This window comes from Carcharhinus amblyrhynchos, chromosome 1 (genome assembly GCF_965287045.1).
Source record: "Carcharhinus amblyrhynchos chromosome 1, sCarAmb.v2.hapA, whole genome shotgun sequence".
NCBI lineage: Eukaryota > Metazoa > Chordata > Chondrichthyes > Carcharhiniformes > Carcharhinidae > Carcharhinus > Carcharhinus amblyrhynchos.
Window position 1 is genome coordinate 175,177,711 of NC_137324.1, and position 25,156 is coordinate 175,202,866.

General features: G+C 46.6%; 1 protein-coding gene across 2 annotated transcripts in view; it reads left to right on the forward strand.

Moving 5' to 3' along the window:
* LOC145347804 (PDZ and LIM domain protein 5-like) overlaps window positions 1-25,156 on the forward strand; it is a 200,138-nt gene that overhangs the window by 159,018 nt on the left and 15,964 nt on the right. The window contains exons 10-12 of one of the 2 annotated variants that reach the window (XM_080195659.1): window positions 2,248-2,376; window positions 3,423-3,638; window positions 12,560-12,738. In XM_080195659.1, coding sequence (XP_080051785.1) covers window positions 2,248-2,376; window positions 3,423-3,638; window positions 12,560-12,738 — 524 coding nt within the window. The remainder of the gene's footprint in view (window positions 1-2,247; window positions 2,377-3,422; window positions 3,639-12,559; window positions 12,739-25,156) is intronic. The other variant, XM_080195649.1, reaches the window with a different exon arrangement.

Consider the following 25,156-nt stretch of genomic DNA (forward strand, 5'->3'; position numbering starts at 1 on the left):
TCACGAGAATCTAGCCATCTCTGTTTTGACATTTTCCTTTGACCCCGCCCAACCTCAGTAGCTTTTTGTGGGAGAAAGTTCCAGGTTTCCACACACCTTTATGCAGTGGGGTACTCCCTGACGCCTCCACCCTTTAAACGGTCTGGCTCTCGTTTTAACCCCTCTGCCACCTTCATTCTGGAACCTCTCCTGCCAGATGAAATAGTTTGTCTCTAAATACTCTACCAGTTTCTTTAATTGCCTAAAGCACCTCGATTAGGTCACCCTTTCGAGCCTCAGTACTCGAGAGGGGCGACACGGTAGCGTAATGGTTAGCACTGCCACCTCACAGCGCCGGAGACCCGGGTTCAATTCCTGGCCTTGGGTGACTGTGTGGAGTTTGTACGTTCTCCCCGTGTCTGCGTGGGTTTCCTGCCACAGACCGAAAGACATGCAGGTTAGGCTGATTAGCCATGCTAAATTGCCCCATTTGTATCCCAAGATGTGTAGGTTAGGGGGATTAGCGGGGTAAATACGTGGGATTATGGGGATAGTGTTTGGGTGGGAATGTTGTTGATGCAGGCTAGATGGGCTGAGTGACCTCCTTCTGCACCCTAAGGTTTCTGTGAGAAGCTACGAGCCACTCTGGCCTCGTAACCTAATCCATTTTAGCGCTGGTATATCATTTTGGTGAATTTGCAGTGCCAAAACCATCTCTTTAAATGTGATGCCAATATCTGGATAATGGGGGGGTTGCAGTTGAGGGGGTGGGGGCGTGGGTGGTCACTCGGTGATGAGATATTATTGCAAGTTCAAATTAAAAGGCAATGGTTTTGGTCTTTGTACAGTCTAATGCATCATGGATATTGGAGTAATTTTAGAGAGTGTCTTTTCAAAAAGCAGATTGTGTTTGCTCATTTTTGCCATGACGCTGACTGCCTCGCTTGTTTGCCCCTCTTATCAGGTGTGAAGATGAGCTCGCTGCTCCTGTATCTGCCTCTGTCACCTCAGGAGCAGCTGTTCAGATACCAGTCAGTCCGCCCGCAAACCTGCCCACCTCGTACTCTCTCTCGACACCACCTTCGCTTCGGTACAAAACAAAATCCTACCCTCCCCTCCAACTTTCCGATCAAAATTTGTGTGTTTGCTGTGTTTTCTTAAAAAAAAATAGTCAAGGGTTTCACTTTGGACACACTCGGTTGGAGTGGGGCCGACCAAGACTATTTCCAAGGTGGAAGAGTCAGTTACGAGGGGGCGTAGGTTTTAGGTGTGAGGGACAAGGTTTAAAGGAGATGAATGAGGCAAGTTTTATTTTTACAGCGGGTGATGGGTGCCTGGAACTCGTTGCCGGGGGAGGCAGTGGAAGCAGATACGATAGTGACTTTTAAGGGACGTCTTGACAAGTACGTGAATAGGATGGGAATGGAGAGATATGGTCCCTGGAAGGATAGGGGGTTTTACTTCAGTGGGGTAGCATGGTCGGTGCAGGCTTGGAGGGCCAAAGGGCCTGTTCCTGTGCTATAATTTTCTTTGTTTTTTTTTGTTCTAAGGCACACTGAAAGGTTACATTGGTTAGGTTAGGCTCCAACTTGCTGCTAAACTTCACTTACTTAATCGCAGGTAGAAAATCTTCGATTAACCATTGAAATGGGGCACGTGATGCATTTTACTTTTCATTCCGAATTGTTCCCTGATGTGTTTGAGTGGGAGCCTGTTGCGGTTTTATTAGCACATCTGGATTATTGTCAAAATCGGGCATTTTTATTGAGGGAGCCCAGGTTTCCCTCCATCTGAGAGTGGTGTGATTTTTAAAATCATTGAGAATGACAGGAGCACTGAAGCATTTTGTGGTTCCGTTGATGATGACCAGTCAGACTTCCCCAGTAAATTTGACACACTCTGACCTGAGAGAAACTTTTAAAAATGTGCCCTGTGTGACTAAGAAAGTGGGTGTAATTTTTGCCAACCTCCTGTGTCATCACAGTTGGTGGCATCTCTCAATTTTGATTGGGGAATTAAGTTTTAAGTTGGTGTGTCTTTTAAAAAAAAACAAGGGCCTGCATAGTTTGGGATGTTTTAAGTTCCCCGATCTTGGTTCTGCTGAGTCTGTCCGAGTTGTGTAGATGTAGCCGGTGGAAGCAAAGCATCTTAAAACACACACAGCGTTCAGTCTGGCTTCAAGCTGCTCCGAGGTATTTGTATCTCGAGCCGATTCGTCTTTCTTTGCCTCTTCCTGTCTTTTTATCTGTTCTTCTTCTTCCTCTTCAGAAAAATATACCTGAACAATCCTTTAGACGCTTTACCCAAGGGTGCCCCACATCCACCTCCGATCAGGTGTGACCCAAAGAGCAAAAGCCACGTTGCCTCTATTTCTACTGTAACCATCCATAAAGCTAGGTAGGGCTCTTCGTTACCTGTACGCTGCCATTTCGCGATCACACATTGGTTTTTTTTAATTGAGTGCTTGTGGAGCGGAGTGTGCTTTACACAAATGATCGTGTGCTCTCTGTTTGGTAAAGGAGACTGGGTGGGGTTGGCGTGCGTGGCATGAATGGCCTTGCCTTTATTCAGTGCCAGTCGGGGTGACCCTTGTAAAGTGCTGCGTTGCTGCCTGGGCTGCAGTATCTCTAACGGGATGCAATGGGTTACATCTCTGTAATGGGATGGGTGGGGGCTAGGCTTGAATTTTACATAGCACCTTCGACCACCTCCGGATGCCCCGAGCGCTGACCAGCCCATGAATCAATTTGCTGTGATTAGACACACTCGAGAGCATTTCCTGCTCTTGAACAGGAAATCTGGCATTAACATTTGGATTGACAATTCCCCAAAATGTCCTGTTCATTTGTTAACCATTATTAGTAAAATTCTTACCTGAAACACGTGGGGGTATTAATTTTTAATAGGACTTCTCGCAGGATTATTTATTCAAACGAATGCACGTTTTAGTAAATAAGTTACAGATAAACAACATTAAATAAAATAAATCATCACCCCAGCGTGGGATTCCAGACCGTGACTCTGGGCTTAAGAGCCCCATTGACTGCCAGCTGAGAGGGCTGGGAGTTGTCTCGAGGAAACCCTTTGCAACTCGCTTCAGAAGCCTGTTATTCGAACATGAGATCGCTGTTCCTGTTTTGTGTATCTGCGGTGCATTGTAAAGTTGGCAAGCTTATCCCCAGTGAGAAAGCCACAATCTGAAGGGGGCTTTGATGTTGGGCAGCAGTGCTTGCCTTCTGCTGTCGAACGGAAAGGTGTCCCAATCGGTTGGGGACATGGGTCAACAGTGATTTCAGAAAGAAGCCTTTTTGAAGTTTCTCTCCTTGCCCCTTTTTACAAGAGAAAAGAAACCGCTCTGAATCTCGTGCCAGGTTGAAACTGATCTCGTTGGCGTTGAATGGCATGTTTTCTTTTCATTATCCTGTTGCATTTTATCTGTAAAGATTTGTCACAGTTACAGAAGAGGCTGTGCCAAAGATGTCTTCAGTGTTGCCAGATTCTTCACCTCATGCCACTGGAGTTGATCCTTGTCCGTCGGGCACTGGGAAGCAGTCAGTGGCCGTGCAAACTTGTGACCCTCCAGCGCTGGCCACTCCGCCCGCCTCGTCCACTGTCCGAGCTGCAGATCCCACCGTCTGTGTCCCGGTTGCCTCGGAAAGGTACAGGGGTAGAGGTCGTGCGCAGTCCTGGCTAAGGGAGGGGGGACCACGGGATTCGGAGAGACGAGAGAAGCTGTACTTGTCCTCCTGTAGCTTCGAGAAGATTAAGGGGGGGATTTGAGAGAGATGTTCAAAATCAGGAAGGGATTAGACTGGTGTAAATAAGGAGAAAATGCTTTCACTGGCTGAAGAATCGGTAAACAAAGGACACAGATTAAAACAATTGGCAAAGAGATAAGACTTTGTTTACTCAACAAGCCGTGATCTGGATTTGGCTTTCAAAAGTTAATCTGAGATGTACTCAAAGAGGAAATTTGCAGGGCTATGGGGAAAGAGCATGGGAATTGGACCAATTAGGTAGCTCTTTCAAAGGGCTAGCACAGGCAGGATGGGCCAAACAGCCTCCCATGTTGTACAGATTCCATGAAATATATTTCTTTTTGGAATAACAGTATATTTTGTTAATGCAGTTCTAAATATGTTTGTCGTACACAGTTTCACCTAACTCGCGCTGTCCCTCGTGCACTTGCGTGGTCTCGTTTGCACATGCTCCCTCGCTCTCGTTTGCACGTGTTCGCGCTTGCTTTTTTATTAGTGTCACAAGTAGGCTTACATTAACACTGCAATGAAGTTACTGTGAAAATCCCCGAGTCACCGCAGTCCGGCACCCGTTTGGGTACACTGAGGGAGAACTTAACACAGCCAATGCACCCTAACCAGCACGTCTTTTGGACTGTGGGAGGAAACTCGAGCATCCCATGCAGACATGGGGAGAATGTGCAAACTCCGCACAAACAGTGACTCAAGCCGGGAATCGAACCTGGGTCCCTGGTGCTGAGAGGCTGCAGTGCTAACTGCTGTGCTGCCCTTGCACCTCCCTATATATCTCTCTCTCGCCCGCGCTCTCTCACTCCCTCTCTCACGCTGACTCTCGCGTTCGTACACATTATCTCGCTCTCCGTCTCCACTTCCGCACTTGTCTACTTTTGTCTCTCTCTTTCTCTACTCTTTTTGCCCAGGAAAATTTTCGAAAATCCGCTTGAAGCTTTGCCAAGATCAGCTCCACGTTTCTCGCCAGTGAAGCGAAGTCCGGAGGCTCGGAGCGCTGCCGCTGCCATTACTACTGTCCTCATTGCTCAGTCTAGGTAGCATCTGAAATTCCCATGAGCCAACAGATACTCTCGCTTTCTTAAAAAAAACTCTTCACAATTGCCCTTGTTGGCGTCAGTATGTTGTAACAAGCCCTTAAAATATGGGAGCTTGTGGGGGCCAATGAGCCTTCAAGCTCACTCCACCATTGAGTAAGCTCATGACTGCCCATCCATCTCCAATCTCCTTAACTTTCTCCATATCCCTTGACTCACGAATCTGCAAAATCCCATTGATTTAAGTCTGAGAAATACTCTGACGGAACAGCCAACGCCCTCTGGGGTAGAGAATTCCAAAGACACTCAAACCTGTGAAGAAATGAGGGGCATATTAACTCCATTTGTATAGCGCCTTTGTGACGTTGCTTCAAAACAGCGATGTATTTTTGCAGTGCGGTCACTGTTTTCTTTCTGCCAAGTGCTGTGACTGGTTTGCACACAGCACAATCCCACAGCCGGCAGCAGACAAGCAGATCACTCTTGCACTGTGTTGTAGCACCTGGAGATTGGGGAGGTCCAAGGATGGAACAGAGCATCACTTCTGCCCATTTGGACCATGCCACAGGGTCTTACTGAGAGGTGAAACGAGGCCCGGAATCGAACCCGGGACTCTGGCACTGTGAGGCAGCTGTGCTGACACTGTGCCACCATGCTTCCCCTAATGTAATCGCACTGGAGAGTTCACATACTTCAAACCAAGTTTAAATAGGCTTTATTAGCTACAAAAATCTTGGGAATCTTTCTTCTGTAAGGGGTAGACATGATGACTCAGAGGATGATCTTACTGTACCTAATGGACATCACAGGGATTTCCAAAGTACCGTGTTTATAGAACGATTAATGATTGGAACTCAAGTATTTTGCCATGGTAATCAAATCCCCCATGTTCAACTTTATTATATAAAAATAACTTTGTGCTGTTCTCAACAGAGTAGTTATGAGATGTTTCTCCCTCCTCTTTAAAGTGTGCTGTCGCTTTTGAGACTCAAACTCAGCTCCTAATGCCCTAACTATGTTAGGGGTTGTGGGCTTTAACAGAAAAAGAAAAGAATGTGGTTTGCACACGTGGATTCAAAGTAGCACACAACAGGTTTTATTGAAGAGCTGCTCATTCTCTGCACAGAATACAAAACAAACTAAAACAGGGCCTGAGCGCACACCTTAATGATTTCACCATCAAATCATGCCCTCAGTTCTTAAAGCAACCTGCAGCCCTTTTAAATATTTAATGCGCACAAACTTTTTCTAGCACTTTATTTTAAAATAAATATTTCTTCCCGTGTTCTGTTCTATCTTGCTCTAAATATTTTCTTTTGCTGACTCTCCTCTCCTCGATATTCCTTTTACCTTTGCTTTTTTTTAAAAAAAATCTTCTACCAGATTATCTGAACCTGCTGTATCTCCATCTCTTCTGGATGCTCTGCTCATCACTCCTGTTACAAAGCCTCCATCTGCGCCACCCTGTAAACTGCCCAAACGTCAGTCCACCAGCTCCCTGTACATGCAGAAGAACAAGAGGTAAGGGAAGACCAGCATGGTGTGTGCTACTTCCCACAGTGAGATTGTGGAAGATTTAAGAGGCTGTGTTTTGATTGTTGCCAATGGTGGGGGAGTCCAGAACTAGTGATGGGAGAGCCCAGAGCTAATGGTCATTGTTTGAGAGTAAGCAGTGAACCTTTTAGAACTGAGGTGAGGCAAGATTTCTTCACCCAGAGGGTGGTGAATGTGTGAAATTCACTACTACAGAATGTTGTTGAGGCTAAAGCATTGTGTGATTTCAAGATGAAGTTAGATATAGCTGTTGGGGCTAAAGGGATTTGAGGGGAGGAAGGAGATCAGGATATTGAGTTTGATGATCAGCCATTATCAAAATGAAAGGCGGAGCAGGCTCGAAGGACTGAATGGCCTAATCCTGTTTCTATAGAATAGAATCCCTACAGTACAGGAGGGGGCTATATGGCGCATGGAGTCTGTACCGGCCACAATCCCCCCATAGGCCCATAACTCCGTGCATTTACCCTGCTAATCTCCTGACGTAGGGTCAATTTAATGTGGCCAATCCACCTAACCGGCACATCTTTGGACTGTGGGAGGAAACCAGAGCACCTGGAGGAAACCCACGCAGACACAAGGAGAATGTGCAAACTCCACACAGACAGTGACCCGAGCCGGGTATTGAACCTGGGTCCCTGGCACTGAGTCAGCTGTGCTAACCGTTGTGCCACTGTGGCTTAACCCATAGAGTCCAGGTGTCTGTCTAGTAAATAAAAGTAAAGTCCTTCAGTTGCTGGCATTCTAAAATTTAAAATAAAACATGCTGGAAAATCTCAACAGGTCTGGCAGCATCTGTGGACAGCGAAGCAGAATTAATGTTTAGAATCAGTGCGGCTCTTCAGAGCTCTGGAGAAGAGTCACATGGACTCAACATTAACTCCGTTTCTATCCCCTAGATCATTCTAGTAAATCTGTGCTTTTAGCCAAGGTATGAGAAATTGTCACTTCTTAAGGATTTGGGACTGTATCAGTTGTGTGTTGCCATGTCTGTAGTTCTAATTCCAGAAGCTCCTTGGTCTATCTTCTCTCTTAGAAGTTCACTTGACCTGCAGATCGAGACAGGTTTTGCTATCGTCAGTCCTTTTGACATTATAATTGTGTCTCCTGTGAATGAGTCTATTACGTGAGATTAGGCCATTCAGCCCCTTGACCCTGTTCCAGTGAGATTGTGGATGATCTGTGTCTCTCTTTCACTTGTCAGTCTTCGTTCTATTTCCCTTGATGCCCTTGGCATACAAAAATCTTATCGTTCACAGTCCCCAGTGTTACAAATGTCAATACTGGACGGAGTGGAACTTGGCTTAATAGATCGTAACCTTTTGTTCGAAACTGTGGAAAGTTACTGAGCAAATTCACAGGAGTCTGCAGATGAGTTTTTAACACAAAGGATAAAACGTTTACTAAACAAGAAAAATAAACTTTATTATACCAAACAAAAAGGTTGGGAAAATCTCAATACGAGCATAACTGATGCTTCAAGTATTCACTTTTGCTTCACCCCAGCTATATCTTTACAAACACATGCAAATTCAGGAAGATGAAACAATTTGCAATATCTACCCTGTACTGTAATGTTCAGGGTAAGCATGCATTAACAAGCAGACTGCGTTCAAATGCGTCTCATGGTACAATAAATGACAGATGCAACCAAAGCAGATTCCATGGATTTCTGAACAGCCCAACCAGTCTGTATTTTGTCAGATTATGAGCCAGTCGGTTTCGCTAAAACTTTCTTTCTCACAAGGATTTCCAATCTCCACATTTGAAGAACCCACCTTTCTTTCCAAATGTCACTCCTACTCAGACAGCCACAACAGTGGCCCACCTTGCAGGGCATGTGAGACACAGCATGCAGGCGTGAGATGCGGCACGCGTGTACGTCAATGTGCCGGCAGGCTAATTCCCATAATGAATCCTTCTCTGTTTGATTTTATAGCCCAGTGTTGACTTACATAAACCATATCCCTGTTTGGGATTATTGACAACTGTGAGATGTACTTGAAGCAGCTGAACCGGGCAATATTACCACATTAAATGGTCATGTTATGGAACGTGCATTCCTGGTTTATTGAGCAGTGAACAGGTGCGTTTCCAGAGCTTTAGCCCTTTGAACAGTACGTGAGATGCCAGAAGAGTTACAGCCAGGGGTGTAGGTTCTGCTGCTGTATGTTCATCCTCCTTTCACCCACTTCCATTGGGGAAAAAGAAACAAAGATTTTTGCTTCACAAGATGGGGCAACTGTAGAATTACAGCAAAAAAGAATGGAACCTTTGTTTAATCCCCCCACTTTCAGATGAATACTTGGGACTGTTGTCTGGCTGTGGATGTCAATCTTAGAATTTACCTGCAATTATATGAGAATATAACTCGAGTCTACTCCACCAGAGATGGTTCTACCTCAACTTCACTTTCCCGTTCTGTCCCCACATCCCTCATTTTCATAGAATCCCGACAGTGCTGAAGGAGGCCATTCGACCCATCGAGCCTGCACCAAACACAATCCTACCCAGGCCCCATCTCTGTTATCCCATCCATTTACTGTGCTGGTCTCCCTGATAATAAGGGGCAATTTACCATGGCCGATCCACCTAACCCGCACATCTTTAGACTGTGGGAGGGAACTGGAGCACCCGGACAAAACCCTTGCAGACACGGAGAGAGCAGGCAAACCCCACACACTCATCCGAAGCCAGAATTGAACCAGGGTTCCCGGTGCTGTGAGGCAGCAGTGCTAACCACTGTGCCACCCCATTCTCTACCATCCAAAAAGATACACTTGTAGTCTTACCCAACCTAATGCATTTCCCGGTGATGGGACACGTTTCTGCGCCCTCTGCGTGGAGCGGATTGTATCTCCCTCTTTCGAAGGTGCCACACTGTCTAAATGCGGTTGGATGTCATTTGGTGAGAATAGTTGGAAGTAATCTCAAATGTGTCATTCAGGCTTTGGATGCTGTTCCAGTGATGATGACCGATTGATCTCGGAGGTGAGTTTGTGACACCTTACGTAGCAGGACCAGTTGAAAAGAAACACAGTTGCAGTCAGCACGTACTAAAGAAGCTAAGATATGCTAATGACAGTACCCTGCTGAAGAGATGTACTGCCCTCATCAGAGACAGACTTTTTATTTGAAGTTCAGATTTGTGAAGCCTTGTGTAGTTCTTTTCTGCCTTTGGAGGGCCCTGAATGAAATCTCCAAATATGTCATCCTGTGTATTGAATTTACGCCCAGAATTCTTTTGAGTGCCGAATGTGTATTGGCTGAATGCTTGATGACCTTCAGAAGCTCTGGGAAGTCTCTCAAAGCCATAGTGCGATCAAGGCTATTTATTGCTTATACACTTTTCTGGGAAATTTAACATGTTTGACTTCAGACAGTATGCTTGGTGCATGGTTTAGATTTTGGTTTTGAATTTAGATTTTGGTTTTGATTTTAGATTTTGGTTTTGAATTTAGATTTTGGTTTTGAATTTAGATTTTGGTTTTGATTTATTATTATCACGTATTGGTACACAGTGAAAGGTATTTCTTGTGCGCTACACAAAGCATACTGTTCATAGAGAAGGAAAGAGTGCAGAGTGTAGTGTTGCAGTCATAGGGTGAAGAGAAAGATCAACTTAATGCAGGGTAGGTCCATTTAAAAGTCTGACAGCAGCAGGGAAGAAGCTGTTCTTGAGTTGGTTGGTACGTGACCTCAGACTTTTGTATCTTTTTCCCGATGGAAGAAGTTGGAAGAGAGAAGTCTGGGATGCATGGGGTCCTTAATTATGCTGGCTGCTTTGAAAAGGCAGCAGGAAGTATAAACAGAGTCAGTGGATGGGAGGCTGGTTTAAGTGATGGATTGGGCTACATTCGTGACCTTTTGTAGTTCCTTGCGGCCTTGGGCAGAGCGGGAGCCATACCAAGGTGTGATACAACCAGAAAGGATGCTGTCTATGGTGCATCGGTAAAAGCTGGTGAGAGTCATTGCTGACATGCCAAATTTCCTGAGAAGGTAGAGGCATTGGTGGGCTTTCTTAACTATAGTGTCTGCATGGGGCGAGCGACTATATCGCAAAATTGGCAGCTGTCGTAATGAGGGTGAGTCTTGGAAGTGGGTGACCTAGATCGGCCCTGCTTTGGCAGAGAATGGTGATGGGATGAGTTTAGGTGGGGGGTTCTCCACATGCGACCCTTTTGCAATTTCCTTTGACATGTTGAACAGAGATTAACACTTCCCTCTGGAGAAGAGGAAATTGAGAGAATCGGCTTGTGTTGTTCCTGGGTATCTTTAATAGCATGGGGAATGTGTTAGTTAGCAAAGCTACAGCCACGTTATTGGAGGGAGGGTTAGAACGCATGCATTGGGCAGTTCTGGCCTCACTTAAGCTGTTCCTCTTTAACTCTTTTCTATATCTGTATCTACAACTGTTGCTCTTTTTCTTTCCCTGATCTTTCTGTTTTCACAGTGTCACGTGGCATGAATCCGTTTTCTCTACTGAAAAGTCCTCTTGCAAACACTTTTCAATTTCGCCAATTAAGTCTGCAGTGCCTAGGTAACTTTTTTAGTCTTTTAGCGAAATATCAACTTTATAGAAGAGTGATATTGGACTGATTGGAAACCTACATGAATGAACCGACAGCATTTCTAAATTGGCCTCCAATCCTTATTTTCAAATCCTCCCTGGCCTTCACCCTCCGCTCCCCCCCCCCCCCCCCCCCATCTCTGCAGTCTTCCTCCAGCCCCACGCTCTTCTGAGATCTCTGCGTTCCTCAAATTCCGGGCTCTTGCACATCCCCAATTTTCATCGCCCTTATTGGTGACTGTCGCCCCAGCTGATTCGATTCCTGCCTCCAGAATCGTTGAACCCCTACGTTGCAGGAAAAGGCCATTTGGCCCATCGAGTCTGCACCGACCACAATCCCACCCAAGTCCCCTGACACTAAGGGGCGGTATGCTATGGCCAGTCCACCTAACCTGCACATCTTTGGGCTGTCGGAGGAAATCGGAGCACCCGGAGGAAACCCACGCAGATACGGGAAGAATGTGCAAACTCCGCACAGACACTGACCCATGCCGGGAATCGAACCCGGGTCCCTGGTGCTGTGAGGCAGCAGTGTTAGTCAACCAGAAAAAAAACCCACACAGACACTGGCTGAACATGCAAGCTCCACATAGACAGTTCCCCAAGGCTGGAATTGAACCTGGGTGCACGGTGCTGTGAGGCAGCAGCGCTCACCATTGAGTTTGCATGCTGTCTTAGCATCTGCGTGGGTTTCCTCCGGGTGCTCCAGTTTCCTCCCAGAGTTCAAAGATGTGCAGGTTAGGCGGGTTGCCCGTGCTACATTGTGCATTAATGTCCCAAGATGTGTAGGCTAGATTGATTAGCCATGGGGAATGTGTGGGGTTACAGGGAGAGAGCCTGAGTGAGATGCTGTGTCAGAGAGTCAGTGCAGACCCCATGGGCCGAATGGCCTCTGTATGCACTGTAGGGATACTATGATTTCTATAATTAGCTGATGCTGTAAAGGACTTCTTCACCGGCTTGTAATGGTCAGTAAATCATCGATTGGAACCGGATTCTGTTGGATGTTTTGGAAGGCAAGAGGACATGATCCTGAAGGGAAATAACTTGGATTCTGGGGAGAAAGCTGAGGTGTGGGGCTAAATTGGATTTAAAGAGCCAGCAAGATGGATCAGCTAGCTCCCTTTTTTTTTGTGTGAGATTCTGCGTGCTTTAATGGAATTTAAGGGAAGGAGCCGTAATCCTGTTATTGCTTTGGACTCGCTGCTAATAATGCGAGCTGGAAACTGGATCCATTGTCACCTGGACCTTGATGAGTGATGTGCAAATGTTTTACTTTTTTATCACAAATGGTAGGGTGCCTCTCTAGGCAGAGAACGTAATGTATGTTCTTTCCGAACCCTCAAAAATGGCTCCATTTGTGCCAGAAGGATATACAGGAACAGAACTTTTTTCTCTCAGAAATCAAAACTCTTTCATCTGGTCTAAAGCAGAAACTCAACTGCAATAAAAATTTACTTCATAATTCTTCACTCCTGTGCAAGACATTGCAGCGTTGTTAAAATTCAGATTTTCAGTCTCGAATAAAGGTATCTTGCTTTTCAGGGCAGGAATGCAGTGACTGTTTCCAGGATTATCCCGAATCGTATGGAAGGATTACGGGAAGTGTTACTTAAGCAACTGAGGGCCAATTTCCTTTGTTCTTTTAACAGTGGAGATGGTGCGGAGGTTCCTCAGGCCATTGGCCCAGCCACGGTTTCAGTCAAGCCCATGTCCAAGGCCCCTGGTAGGGTGTGTCACACACCGCCTGCTCCGTCCAGCCCAGCCTTCAAGCCCAGCGGCGTCCCTGGTGCTGGAAAAACAACAGGTTGGCAAGCCAGCAGTCCAGCAGGTAAGCTGTGCTTAATTTGGTTTTGACGTGGTAAAGTTACGGGTAAATCTGAGCGTTGTCTTCAGGGTAATTTATATTGTTGTATTCGGCCAAGAATGACTGTGTCAACAATCTTCTTCACGTTCAAGAGCATCCTTTAAAGCAGCAAGAGACCTCTGCACTCCCCTGATTCTGGCCTCTTGGATTAGGTGCTAAATCGCCCTTAAGTGCCCCTAGATGTGGAGGTTAAGGGATTAGTGTAGCCAAATGGCATAGTGGTTAGCACTGCTGCCTCACAGCGCCAGCGACTTGGGTTCGACTCCCGGCTTGGGACACTGTCTGTAGAGTTTGCACGTTCTCCTTGCGCCTACATGGGTTTCCTCCAAGTGCTCCGGTTTCCCCCCACAGTCCAAAGATGTGTAGGTTCAGTGGATTAATCTTGGTACACGTGCGGGGGATAGGGGAACTCCTTGTTCGCTATAGAGGTTCTATGGAATCCATCACAGTCCAGGCATTAGAACATGAGTTTCTTTGATTTTTGGTTTGACTTATTTTTGTCATATGTGTTAGTATACAGTGAAAAGTATTGTTCCTTGTGCACTATATAGGCAAAGCATACCATTCACAGAGAAGGAAAGGAGAGAGTGCAGAATGTAGTGTCATAGCTAAGGTGTAGAGAAAGATCAATGTAACATGAGGTAGGTCCATTCAAAAGCCTCATGGCAGCAGGGAAGAAGTTGTTCTTGAGACGCTTGGTACGTGACCTCAGACTTTTGTATCTTTGTCCCAATGGAAGAAGGTGGAAAGAGTCTGGGGTACGTGGGGTCCTTAATTATGCTGGCTGCTTTTCATAGGCAGCGGGAAGTGTAGACGGATGGGAGGCTTGTTTGAGTGATGGATTGGGCTACATTCGCGACCTTTTAAAAATTCTTTCGTGGGATTTGCCAAAAACACTCAATGTCGGTATCTGTTACTCATCCCTGATTGCTCTTGAGGAGGTGGCGGTGAGCTAAGTGGCTTGCTGGGCTATTTCCCAGGGCAGTTAAGAGCCAACTACCTGGTGTTGCGTGGGCCAGACCTAGTGCAGACAGAGAGTTTCCTTCCCTAATGGGTTTTTCCCAGAATCTCATAGTTCCATGGTCACCGTTACTGAAACGGGATTAAAATCCTCCCCCCCCACCGCCTGCCGCGGTGGGTTATACACCCTTGTCCACAGCCTGTCTTGAGTAGACCGTTTATTTATTTAGCCGGGAGCGTAACCTCTAGACATTATTGTGTGAAGTGCTAAGTACGCTTGCTGATCTAATCATTGATCGGTTTGCTGGCTAAAGAGTCACCAATAAACCTTTAGCTTTGGTACAAACTGTTCCTGTGAATCAGCTGCTTCTTCATAAAACCATGTGAAGAATGACGGAGTAACGTTTTATTTTTGGACTAACCTTTCCCGTCAAGTATCCGTTGTATTGCCCCAGTTTTCACAGCATTCTCCAGCTGTTCCTTTAGCTCATTGGTGGCAATAAAATGCAAAAGCAATCGAGGCAGCAGGAAATTGGACTTTCCTGGGGGGGCATCACGATTAACGGGGGGGGGGCAGTTTGAGGTTATATTTTACAGCAAAGGCCATTCTACAAGATACACTGCAGCAATTCACCAAAGATCCTTAGACAGCACCTTCCAAACCCAACTTCCTTACACAGCAACTTCCATCTAGAAGGATAAGGGCAGCAGATACATGGGAACACCACCACCCCCTCACCATCCTGACTTGGAATTATAGCACCGTTTCTTCGCAGCCGCTGGGTCAAAATCCTGAAATTCCCTCCCTGATAGCACTGTGGGTCAACCCACAGCACAAGGACTGCAGCGATTCAAGAAGGCAGCTCGCCACCACCTTCTCAAGGGCAGCTAGGGATGGGCAATAAATCCTGGCCAGCCAGCCAGCGACGCCCATGTCCCACGAATGAATTTGAAAAGTTTGTTGGGCAGGACCTTTTGGAATTTCTTCATTCCGTCACCCAAAGAGTTGACGCGGGAAGCGTCCGCACCTCACCGAGCAGCCCCGCAGCCGCTTAACGCCACTCGGGGTGTTGCCAGCCTCAGGTCAACGCTTCCGGCACCAACTGCGGAGGAACTCTCGCCTTAGAGAGCTACAGATCGGCAGTTCCGTACTCCCAGCAGCGCCAGGTTCCAGGGTGGCAACTGCTGACATTACAACCAACCCCCAAACAAGAGGTAGTTAAAGGCCCCAGGTGTGTCTGGCACTTTGGCAAGTCCTGTCTGGTAAACTCCTCCGGTGAACGGGGTGGGTGGTGCAGGGAGCTAGGATTTGGGTGGAGTGTTGGTGGTGGGGGGGCTGGTTGGAGAGGATTAATGGGGCAGTGTGACCTTGTGGAGGAGGGATTCCCTGAATCGACTCCGAGGCAAACCTCCTTTTGAGAACCACAGTCGTATCTGTCTCCACCACGCTCTCGGGCAGTGAATTCTAGACCCTAACCACTCGCTGTGTAAAACGTGGTTAGGTTTTGCCATTGGTTCTTTTGCCATTCACCTGTGCCATCTGGTTCTCAGCCCATCTGCCAATTGGAGCAATTTCTTTCTATCTTCTGTTTCAATCTTGAACACCTCGACCAATTCTTCCTCAACTTGTCTTGGGCTGACCTCATAGAGGTCTATAAAATAAAGAGGAGCGTAGATCAGTTAGACAGTCAATATATTTTCCCAAAGGTAGGGGGAGTCTAAAACTAGAGGGCATAGGTTTAAGGGGAGAGATACAAAAGCGTCCAGAGGGGCAATTTTTTCACACAGAGGGTGGTGCGTGTCTGGAACGAGCTGCCAGAGGCAGTAGTAGAGGCGGGTACAATTTTGTCTTTTAAAACGCATTTTGACAGTTACATGGGTAAGAAGGATAGAGAGGGATGTGGGCCAAACCAAAGTTGGGACTAGCTTAGGGGTTTAAAAAAAACAGGCAGCGTGGAAAAGTTGGGCCGCAGGGCCTGTTTCCATGCTGTAAACTTATATGACTCCGCTACTGCCAGGAGAACCGTCCCAACGTCTCCGCTCTATCCACGTAACTGAAGTTCCTCATCCATTCCACACCCTCTCTAAAGCCTTCCTGAAACATGGTGCACAGGATTCGTCACATGGGCAGCACAGTGGCATGGTGGTTAGCACTGCTGCCTCACAGCGCAAGGGACCCGGGTTCGATTCCCAGCTTGGGTCACTGTCTGTGCGGAACCTGCAAGTTCTCCCCGTGTCTGTGTGGGTTTCCTCCAGGTGCTCCGGTTTCTCCCACAGTCCAAAAGACGTGCTGGTTAGGTGCATTGGCCACGCCAGTTTCTCCCTCAGTGTACCCAAACAGGCATATAACAACTGTAGGATTTTCACAATAACTTCATTGCAGTGTTAATGTAAGCTTACTTGAGGCACTAAATAAACTTAAAGTCGGCAAGTCATGTGCAGCTGTACAGAACGTTAGATATTCCACGTTTGGAATGCTGCGTACCGTTCCGGTTGTCACAGTATCGGAACCACGTGGAGGCTTTGGCGAGAATACAGAAAAGGTTTATCGGGATGTTGCTTGGTTTGGAGGGTATTAGCTATGAGGAAAGCTGGACAAACTTTGGAGGGGGTACAGAGAAGGTTCACCAGTTTGATTCCGGAGATCGGGGGGTTAGCTTATGAAGAGAGATTGAGTAGATTGGGCCTGTCCTCATTGGAGTTTAGAAAGTTGAGGGGAGATCTTGTAGAGACATATAAGATAATGAAGGGACTAGATAGAGTAGAAGCAGAGAGATTATTTCCACTTACAATGGAAACAAGAACTAGGGGGGAGGAGTCAATTTAGAACAGAGTTGAGGAGGAACTTCTTCTCCCAGAGGGTAGTGAATCTCTGGAATTCTCTGCCCAATGAAGTAGTGGAGGCTACCTCGTTAAATGAGTTTAAGTCACAGACAGATTTTTAACCAGTAAGGGAATTAAGAGCTATGGGGTGCGGGCGAGGAAGTAGAACTGAACCTGCCATCAGATCAGCCTTGATCTTATTTGAATGGCGGGGCAGGCTCGAGGGGCCAGTTGGCCGACTCCTGCTCCTATCTCTTATGTTAACTTGGTTTGTTTTTACTGGAATGTCGGAGGCTGAGGGGCAACCCGATAAAGGTTTACAAAATTACGAGAAGCGTGGATAGTTGGGAGTCTTTTTCCCAGGGTAGAAATATCAGTTACTAGGGGACATAGAACAAAGGAAAGGACAGCAGAGAAACAGGCCCTTCGACCCTCCGAGCCCACGCTGATTATGATGCCCGAACTAAATTTTAAAAAAAACCTTCTGCCCTCACTCAGTCCCTTTCCCTCCATTCCCTCCCTACTCATGTACCCATCCAGGTGCCTCTTAAGTGTTGCTAATGTGCCTGCTTCCACCGCCACCTCCAGCAGCGCGTCCCAGGCACCCACCACTCTCTGCGTGGAAAATCTCCCCCCTTGTAATTGACAGGTTTAAGGTAAAAGGTGGGGGTGGGGGGGGAATGTGTAAAAGAGATGCGAGGAGCAATTTTTTTTTTTATACAGAGGGTGGTGAGTGCCTGGAACGTGCTGCCAGAGGAGGTGGTAGAAGCAGATACAATAGCAACGTTTAACATAGAACACTACAGCACAAACAGGCCCTTCGGCCCACAAGTTGCGCCGATCCATACCTACCAGGCCATAGAACTATCTATAACTCCCAATCCCATTAAATCCCAATTTAATTAAGAGTCACCTTGACCGATCCATGGCACTGACCTCAGTTTAAATATCCAAATTTGAGGCTCAGTCTTTCTGCAATCCAGAAATAATAAAGTAAACCCAGTAGCCCGCCTTGGACGTTCTGCTAGCCATCGACAAATAAATGTAGGTGATGGATTTGTTCTGAAACTCTCACCAGTTTGTAATTGAAAGGTTTTTTTTTAAACAAACACACTTGCTGCTGATCTAACCTGGTTGATGCAAGCCATGGAATTCATTTTATAGTGTTCTCAAAAATCTGACTGGATTCCAGGAACTTTGAGTTCTTTAGGTAATTTCACTGCTTTTCCCCCCCCCCCCCTCCACCACCCCCCCCCCCCCCCCCTCCACCATGTGCAGATCAGTTTAAGGGATATCCTGCTTTGTTCTAAGCCTTGTGGATGAGCAGTACGTTTAAGCGATTGTTACAAAGAGTCATTGAAGTTTACAACATGGAAACAGGCCCTTCAGCCCAACTTGTCTATGCCACCCTTTTTATTTAACCACTAAGCTCGTCCCACTTGCCCACGTTGGGCCCATATCTCTCTATACCCGTCTTAGTCGTGTAAATGCTTTTGAAAAGATCAAATTGTGCTCACCTCTACTACTACCTCTGGCAGCTTGTTCCAGACACAGTCACCACCCTCTATGTGGAAAAAAATTGCCCTTCTGGGCACTTTTGTATCTCTCCCCTCTCACCTTAAACCTATGCGGTCTAGTTATAGACTCCTCCACCTTTGGGAAAAGATGTTGACTATCTCACTGATCTATTTATTTTATAAATCTTGAATAAGCCTCCTACACTTAAGATGAAAAAAAGCCCCAGTCTATCCAGCCTCTCCTTATAACTCAAACCATTAAGTCCCGATAGCGTCCTAGTAAATTCTTTCTAGTTTATTAATATCCTATCTATAATAGGGGACCAGAACTGTACACAGTATCTTTGCTGGTTGATATACTAATTAAACTTGGTAGCTTGTTACTAGAATAGAAACCCAGAAACTTGGACTAATGATCCAGCGATACAAGTTCAAACCACACCACGGCAGCATTTATAGTCAGTAAGTTAAGTAAATCTGAAATGAAAAGCGAGTCTCAGTAATGGTGATCATGACAGCTACCAAGAAGCTCAACACCATCCCAGACAAAGCAGCCTGCTTTGCCTGCACCCCATGCACAAGCTTAAATTTTCACTCCCTCTACCACCGATGCACAATGGTGTGTACAATCGTCAAGATGCACTGCACCAACTCACCAAGGCTCCTTCGACAGCCTCTCCCAAACCCACAACCTCTACCATCTAAAAGGACACGAGCAGCAGATACCTGGGCACACCGCCACCTGCAAGCTCACCACCAAGTCATTCACCAGCCTGATTTGGAAAAATATCACTGCCCCTTCCCTGTCTCTGATTTGCTTTGAATTATTATTGTCACATATATTAACCTACAGTGAAAAGTATTGTTTGTTGTGCGCTATACAGACAAAGCATGCCGTTCATAGAGAAGGAAAGGAGAGAGTGCAGAATGTAGTGTTACAGTCATAGCTAAGGTGTAGAGAAAGATCAACTTAATGCAAGGTAGGTCCATTCAGAAATCTGGCAGCAGCAGGGAAGAAGCTGTTCTTGAGCTGGTTGGTACGTGACCTCAGACTTTTGTATCTTTTTCCTGAAGGAAGAAGGTGGAAGAGAGAATGTCTGGGGTGTGTGGGGTCCTTAATTATTCTGGCTGCTTTGCTGAGGCAGTGGGAAGTGTAGACAGAGGGACTGGGTCAAATCCCTAGAACTCCATCCCTAACAGCACCTTAGGTACACCAAGAGAGACTGCAGTGGTTCAAGGAGGGAGCTCACCACCACCTTCCCCTGGGCAGTATTTGCTGCTCTTGCCAGGAGCACTCACATCCTGAGAATGAACTAAAAATTAAAGCAGACTGGGTAATCATTTTTTAATATTTTCTTTTCACGTCTCCCCAAGTTTGACATAAATATGGGTTGCTGTAATGCATTGAGCGTAAATATTTTTGAGCTGGTTTCATCCTCCTCTGCTGATGTCCCATGTTTTGCCAGTAGAGGGTGCCCCACACCAATACATTCAAACACGTCCACTTCTTCCTTTTACGCTTGGTCTGAATGGAAACTGTTTCCCATTGGTGCCTTGTACCACGATTAAAGAGTTGGTTGATGTGGGACCCTCGAGCGCTGGTCCATGATGGGATTCTCTATCCAGCGTGTGTACTTCACAACAAACAGAAATATTGCAGATGCTGGACAGCTCCTCCATGGGGCCAGTAGTGCAATACGTGTGGAGTGATGAAGGAGTTAACATTTCAGCTCGATAAGCTTTGGTCAATATGTGTGTTCCTGTTGTAAGCGACGTTTTGGGTTGAGAGGGACTGGGGTGTTAGAGCAAGCATCAGAAATAACAGGCCCAGTTATCTCCTTTGCTTTCATGGAACAGAGTAGGGTCCCAACAGCACGGAAGGAGGCAGTTCAGCCCATTAAATCTGCTCTGACAGACCCTTTCCCGTAACCACGTATTTACCCTGCTAATCCCCCTAACCTACACATCTTTGGGCACTTGGGGGCAACTTGGCTTGGCCAATCCACTTAACCTGCACATCTTTGAACTGTGGGAGGAAATCCATGCAGACACAGTGGGGGGGAACATACAAACTCCACACAGATAATTACCCAAGGCAAGAATCGAACCCTGGTCCCTGGAGCTGTGAGGTAGCAGCGCTGATTGCTGTGTCAACACTAACGAAAAGAATCTGCAAAAAAACAAAGGACACTGTTGATGATAGAATGCTAGACTGTCTTGAAATGCAGTGAAGATTGGTTTCACCTTCTGGAATCACAATCGTAGATGCACTCTAGAGGCTGGTGGTCTCTCTCCACTCACTCAATCTAATCCACAGACATATCTCCAAGGTGAGCCTTTTAATGCAGTGGAAACAGATTTAATAGTAACTTCTAAAAGAAAATTGGATAAATACTTGAAGGGGAATAGCTTTGTGGGACGCAGACATGGGACTTGTTGGGATAGCCTTTTCAAAGACTCATTACAGCCATGAATGTCCGGTTCTGAATCAATCGGTGATATCTTTTGGGATCAGTGTGTATCTAGGCAGTGTCTTGCATGTGGAGAAATATCTTTGATTGAAATGTGTGTATTAAGCAAGACAACTGTTGGAACTGCAGTTCATATAAAGCAGCTGGGAATGGAAAATAAAAAGCAGCAATTGCCTGCAAAGCACGGAGGAGGATTCTTTGGTATCTAAAGTGAATTGAAGGATAGGTCAATATTTATCTGGAGTCGGATCTTTCTACTGCAGAACTTTCTCTTTTCAAATCTGCACATTCGTGTCCCCAGGAAGGTGTTGTGTTGTGCTGGTAATAAAGGAGAGACAGGCGTGTTGAACGGAAAGATATCATCTTTCCAGTTTCAACTGTAGTTTGTTTATTTTTTATTCGTGTCATAAGTGGGCTTACATTAACACTGCAGTGAAGTTACTGTGAAAATCCCTTAGTTGCCACACTCTGGCACCTGTTTGGGTACACTGAGGGAGAATTTAGCATGGCCGATGCCATGTCTTTCGGACTGTGGGAGGAAACTGGAGCACCCGGAAGAAACCCACGCAGACACGGGGAGAACGTGCAGACTCCACACAGACAGCGAACCAAGCTAGGAATCGAACCCGGGTCCCTGGCAGCGGTGTTAACCATTGTGCCACCGTGCAGTCCAAGTAAGCCAATGACTTGGTGAAGCTCTTGACTGTGGGGATTGCGTCCGGATTCCATGTTTACTTTGCTCTTCTCTGTATCACTCTGAGTCACTCCCTGCTAAAATCAGTGTAACATTGGAGTAGACAAGTGATTGAAAGGTCACAGACTGTTTTGCTCAATCTTTTGACTGAGAATAAAGCCATTTCTTTCAGCCGCTCACTTCTCTCGATCACAGCTCACAATCTGAGTAAAGCTGAAAATGTACCTGAATATTCGGTTGGGGGAGGGGGCAAGCCAGGAGTCAGGGATGTTTTGAAGGAGTCGGCAATGTGGCTACTCCAAGATCTCCAAGTCTCCTTTCTCGAAGATTAAGGCGAAATACTTGCAAGCAGGACCCAGACCTGTTTGTTACTTGCCAGTTCAACGCCCACATGTCTGTCCTTGGCCTGTTGCAATGTTCTAGTGCACCCCGACGCAAACTGGAGGAACAGCACCTCATTGGGCACTTTACAGCTTCTGGACTGAACATTGAGCTCAACAACTTCAGAGGATGAACTCGACTCGCCTGATGAAGGAGCAGTGCCCCAAGAGCTCGCGATTCCAAATAAACCTGTTGGACTTTAACCTGGTGTTGTGAGACTTCTTACTGTGCCCACCCCAGTCCAACGCCGGCATCTCTACATCATGGCTACCCTCGTAGTATAAATCTCTACTGACTCTCTTTCATCTCAGCTCTGATGAAGGGTCATCTAGACTCAAAACTTTGGCTTTGTTCCCTCTCCAGAGATGTTGTCAGACCTGTTGAGAAATTCCAGCATTTTTCTGCTTTTTGTCTCCTTTTTTCTAAATCTAGTTTGGCAGCTTTGCGCTGGTGGATCTCCCCAGTGTGTCGGCCAATATATATTCCTCGGCCGACATCCAGAAACAGACGATCTGGCCTCTTAGCTGACTGCTGTTGGGATCTTGCTGTGCGCAAATTGGCTGCTGCCTCCTCAGAGTGCAACAGTAACTATACTTCAGAAGGATGCGATTGGCCGCAAAGCGCTTTGGGATGCCCCTCGAGTGCTGTGAACGAGGGCGGCTGGCGAGAGCGATCTGTTGCTGCGAGCACCGCCTGGGGAAACTAGGAGAGAGACCCAGAGAACGGTTTTAAAAATGTGTTCTCCAGCTGCCTGAGACCAGCGGATTGCTAATGTGGTTTATTCCATCTAACTGCTGCCTAGTAACCCAGACACAAAGGAATACTTCAGAGCTTGGACCACACGGCAGCAGTGCGACATCTGCCTGCTTCTGGTGTTGCTGCTTAACGCTGCAGCAAGCTCTTCCAGCGTCGTTCCAGCAGATCCTCCTTTTGGGTAGATTATTGGGTGCCGGGGGGGGGGGGCACGCTTACAGTGAAGGTGCATTAGCCTGCTGCTGCTTATTTGCCATGTGTTGCTTGTTTAGCGGCAAGGGAAGCCCTTAACACTTTACTAATGCACAGAAAAAGCATCACTGTAACACCCTACAACCCCAATCTCCACATTCCTCCAATTCTGAGCCCTTGCTCCTCTATCTCCTCTGATTTCCTTCAGTTTCCCCCCCCCCCTCCCAAGGTGGTCTTGCCTTCCTTTACCTGTCACCTACACTTGGGAACTCCCTCCATAAATCTTTGTCTCTCTTTCTTTCTTCTGTGTGTGTGTGTGTGTGTGTGTGTGTGTGTGTGTGTGTGTGTGTCTCTCTCTCCCCATTTCTTCCTCCGCGCATAGAAATTTACAACCCCTCCCGCAGGGGGTATATTTGGTTCCTGCTGCAGTCAGTGGAGTTTTTAAAGGGTTTGCTGCATTTTCTGCCACCCCTCCACCCAATAGTAACAAGACTGTAAAATCCTGCCCCCTCGCTCTCTGCCGTTCGGGGTGTGTGGTCCTTACTTGGGTTGCGGTGTGTCACAGTAACAAAATGAAAAATATCTATCTCCTAAATCAGCGTTAAATTCAGGAAGCGTTGGTCGCTTTGTCTGGGTGCTAAGACTACCAGTAGTTTCAGGGGCTCCACGGAACTGTTCTGCCGGCTGCCTGAAGCTGGGCAGTTCTGCTCTCACAGGTCTTTGCTGGAGGCTCCCAGCTGTTGAGTAGACCAGTTGGATGTGGCCTTGTGTGTTGTGATTTTTCTCACAGGCGGTTTCGATTTCAGTCCTGTTGGTGGAGGCACAGAAAAGTCTTTCCAAAATAAATGTGAATGTACAAGATGTAGGCACGGCTGGAAGGCCGGTATTTGTTGCCCACTGCTCGCTCTCATTGAGAGAGTGGTGACAGGCTGTCCCCTTGAACCACTGCAGTCGGTGCAGTGAGCTCCCGCGGTGCTGTCAGAGAGAGGTCCAGCATTCTGATCGGTGCTGATGAAGGGAAAGTTTTTTAAAAATTTTTTATTAAGTTTATTTATTAGCCTGTCAAGTTGACTTAACTTCCCAACTTCTACAGTTAATGTATGTTGCAGTTATACTGGACGTTCTTGAGGCTGCACCTGGAATATTGTGTTTGATTTTGGTCACCTTGCCATAGGAAAGCCACGCAGTTGTATGCGAAATACTAGAACCTTCACAGGGACTGCAGTGGATTCAGCAAGGCAGCTCCTCACTACCTTTTGTGAGGGCAATTTAGGGACAGGCAATAAATACTAGCCTTGTTTGGCATCTGTGTCGCGTCGCTGCCCTGCCTCTGCCTGTCGCCCCCCTGTTGCCCTCTAGTTAGCTGAGAATTTGGGGTATTTTGCTGTGCGAAAGAGGCGTTGCTGTTGTACAGAGTGGGGAGGGTTAGTGGTTGTGATCCAGGTGCATCACAAGGATTCTGCACCACCTGATCACTCTTCCCGTTCCACTAGAACATTCCAGCCTCTTTGAAAGATTAAGGTGATGGCTGTCCACAGTTTGTATCTGGTTTTTTTTTTGGAAGATGTCTAAGGATCATTGGTGAATTGCTGCAGTGCATCTTGTGGACGGTACACACTGATTACTGAGTGTCAGTGGCGGAGGGAATGGGTGTTTGTACATGTGGTGCCAATCTAGCAGACTGTTTTGTCCTGGATGGTGTCGAGCTTCTTGAGTGTCGTTGGAGCTGCACCCATCCAGGCAAGTGGGGAGTATTGCATCACACTCCTGACTTGTGCCTTGTAGATTGTGGACAGGCTTTGGGGAATCGGGAGGTGAGTTACCCACCACAGTATTCCTAGCCTTTAACCTGCACTTGTAGCCACTGTGTTTAAGTGGTGAGTGTAATAGAGTTTCAGGTCAATGTTAATCCCAAGGATGTTGACAAATGACAGTCTTTTACACTGAGGCCCACCCCTCCAACTGCCTGTTCCAAAAGAGAAGGGGGCAGTCCCCCCCACCAAGCCTGGGCATATTTAAAAAGAAAATGGCTGGTTTGCATGTTTCTTAGCCATCCTGAGAGTTGGATGTCACCTAGACAGGAGACCCAAAGGTGCAAAGCTCTATAGAATAGGCAGCATCACTTCATCTCTTTAAACAACCTGGAGCAAAACTCCAGTGTCACGATCGCCTCAAGACAAGGGCAGACAGAAACCCTTCCTCTTTTTGATCGGAGTACAGCAAAAACATGTTCATACTTTTTTTCCCCCTTTTTGATGTGAATCTAAGCCTGAATCAAAATGTTTCATCGCTGCAAAGTCTAAGATTGGCAAGTGAATTAGCAAGGGGAGAGAATTAACTGGTGGCGACGAAGTATTTTGGTTAGAGGGTGGTCTCGCTAACCTGGTAGACAAAGGAGCTGCTGTTGCCGCAGTGTCAGTCATCATTAAACCCCAACGCCATGTAGATTTTTACATAGATCTGTTTGATTTGACGGGTGCAGAAAGGGATTGCGAATAATTATCCTGAGGAGTTACTTTTTAAGGGTCTTTTTTCACTTCTAAAGTAATTTATCTGTCTGGCATGAGTTCAAGTGGCTGCTATTTTTTTAT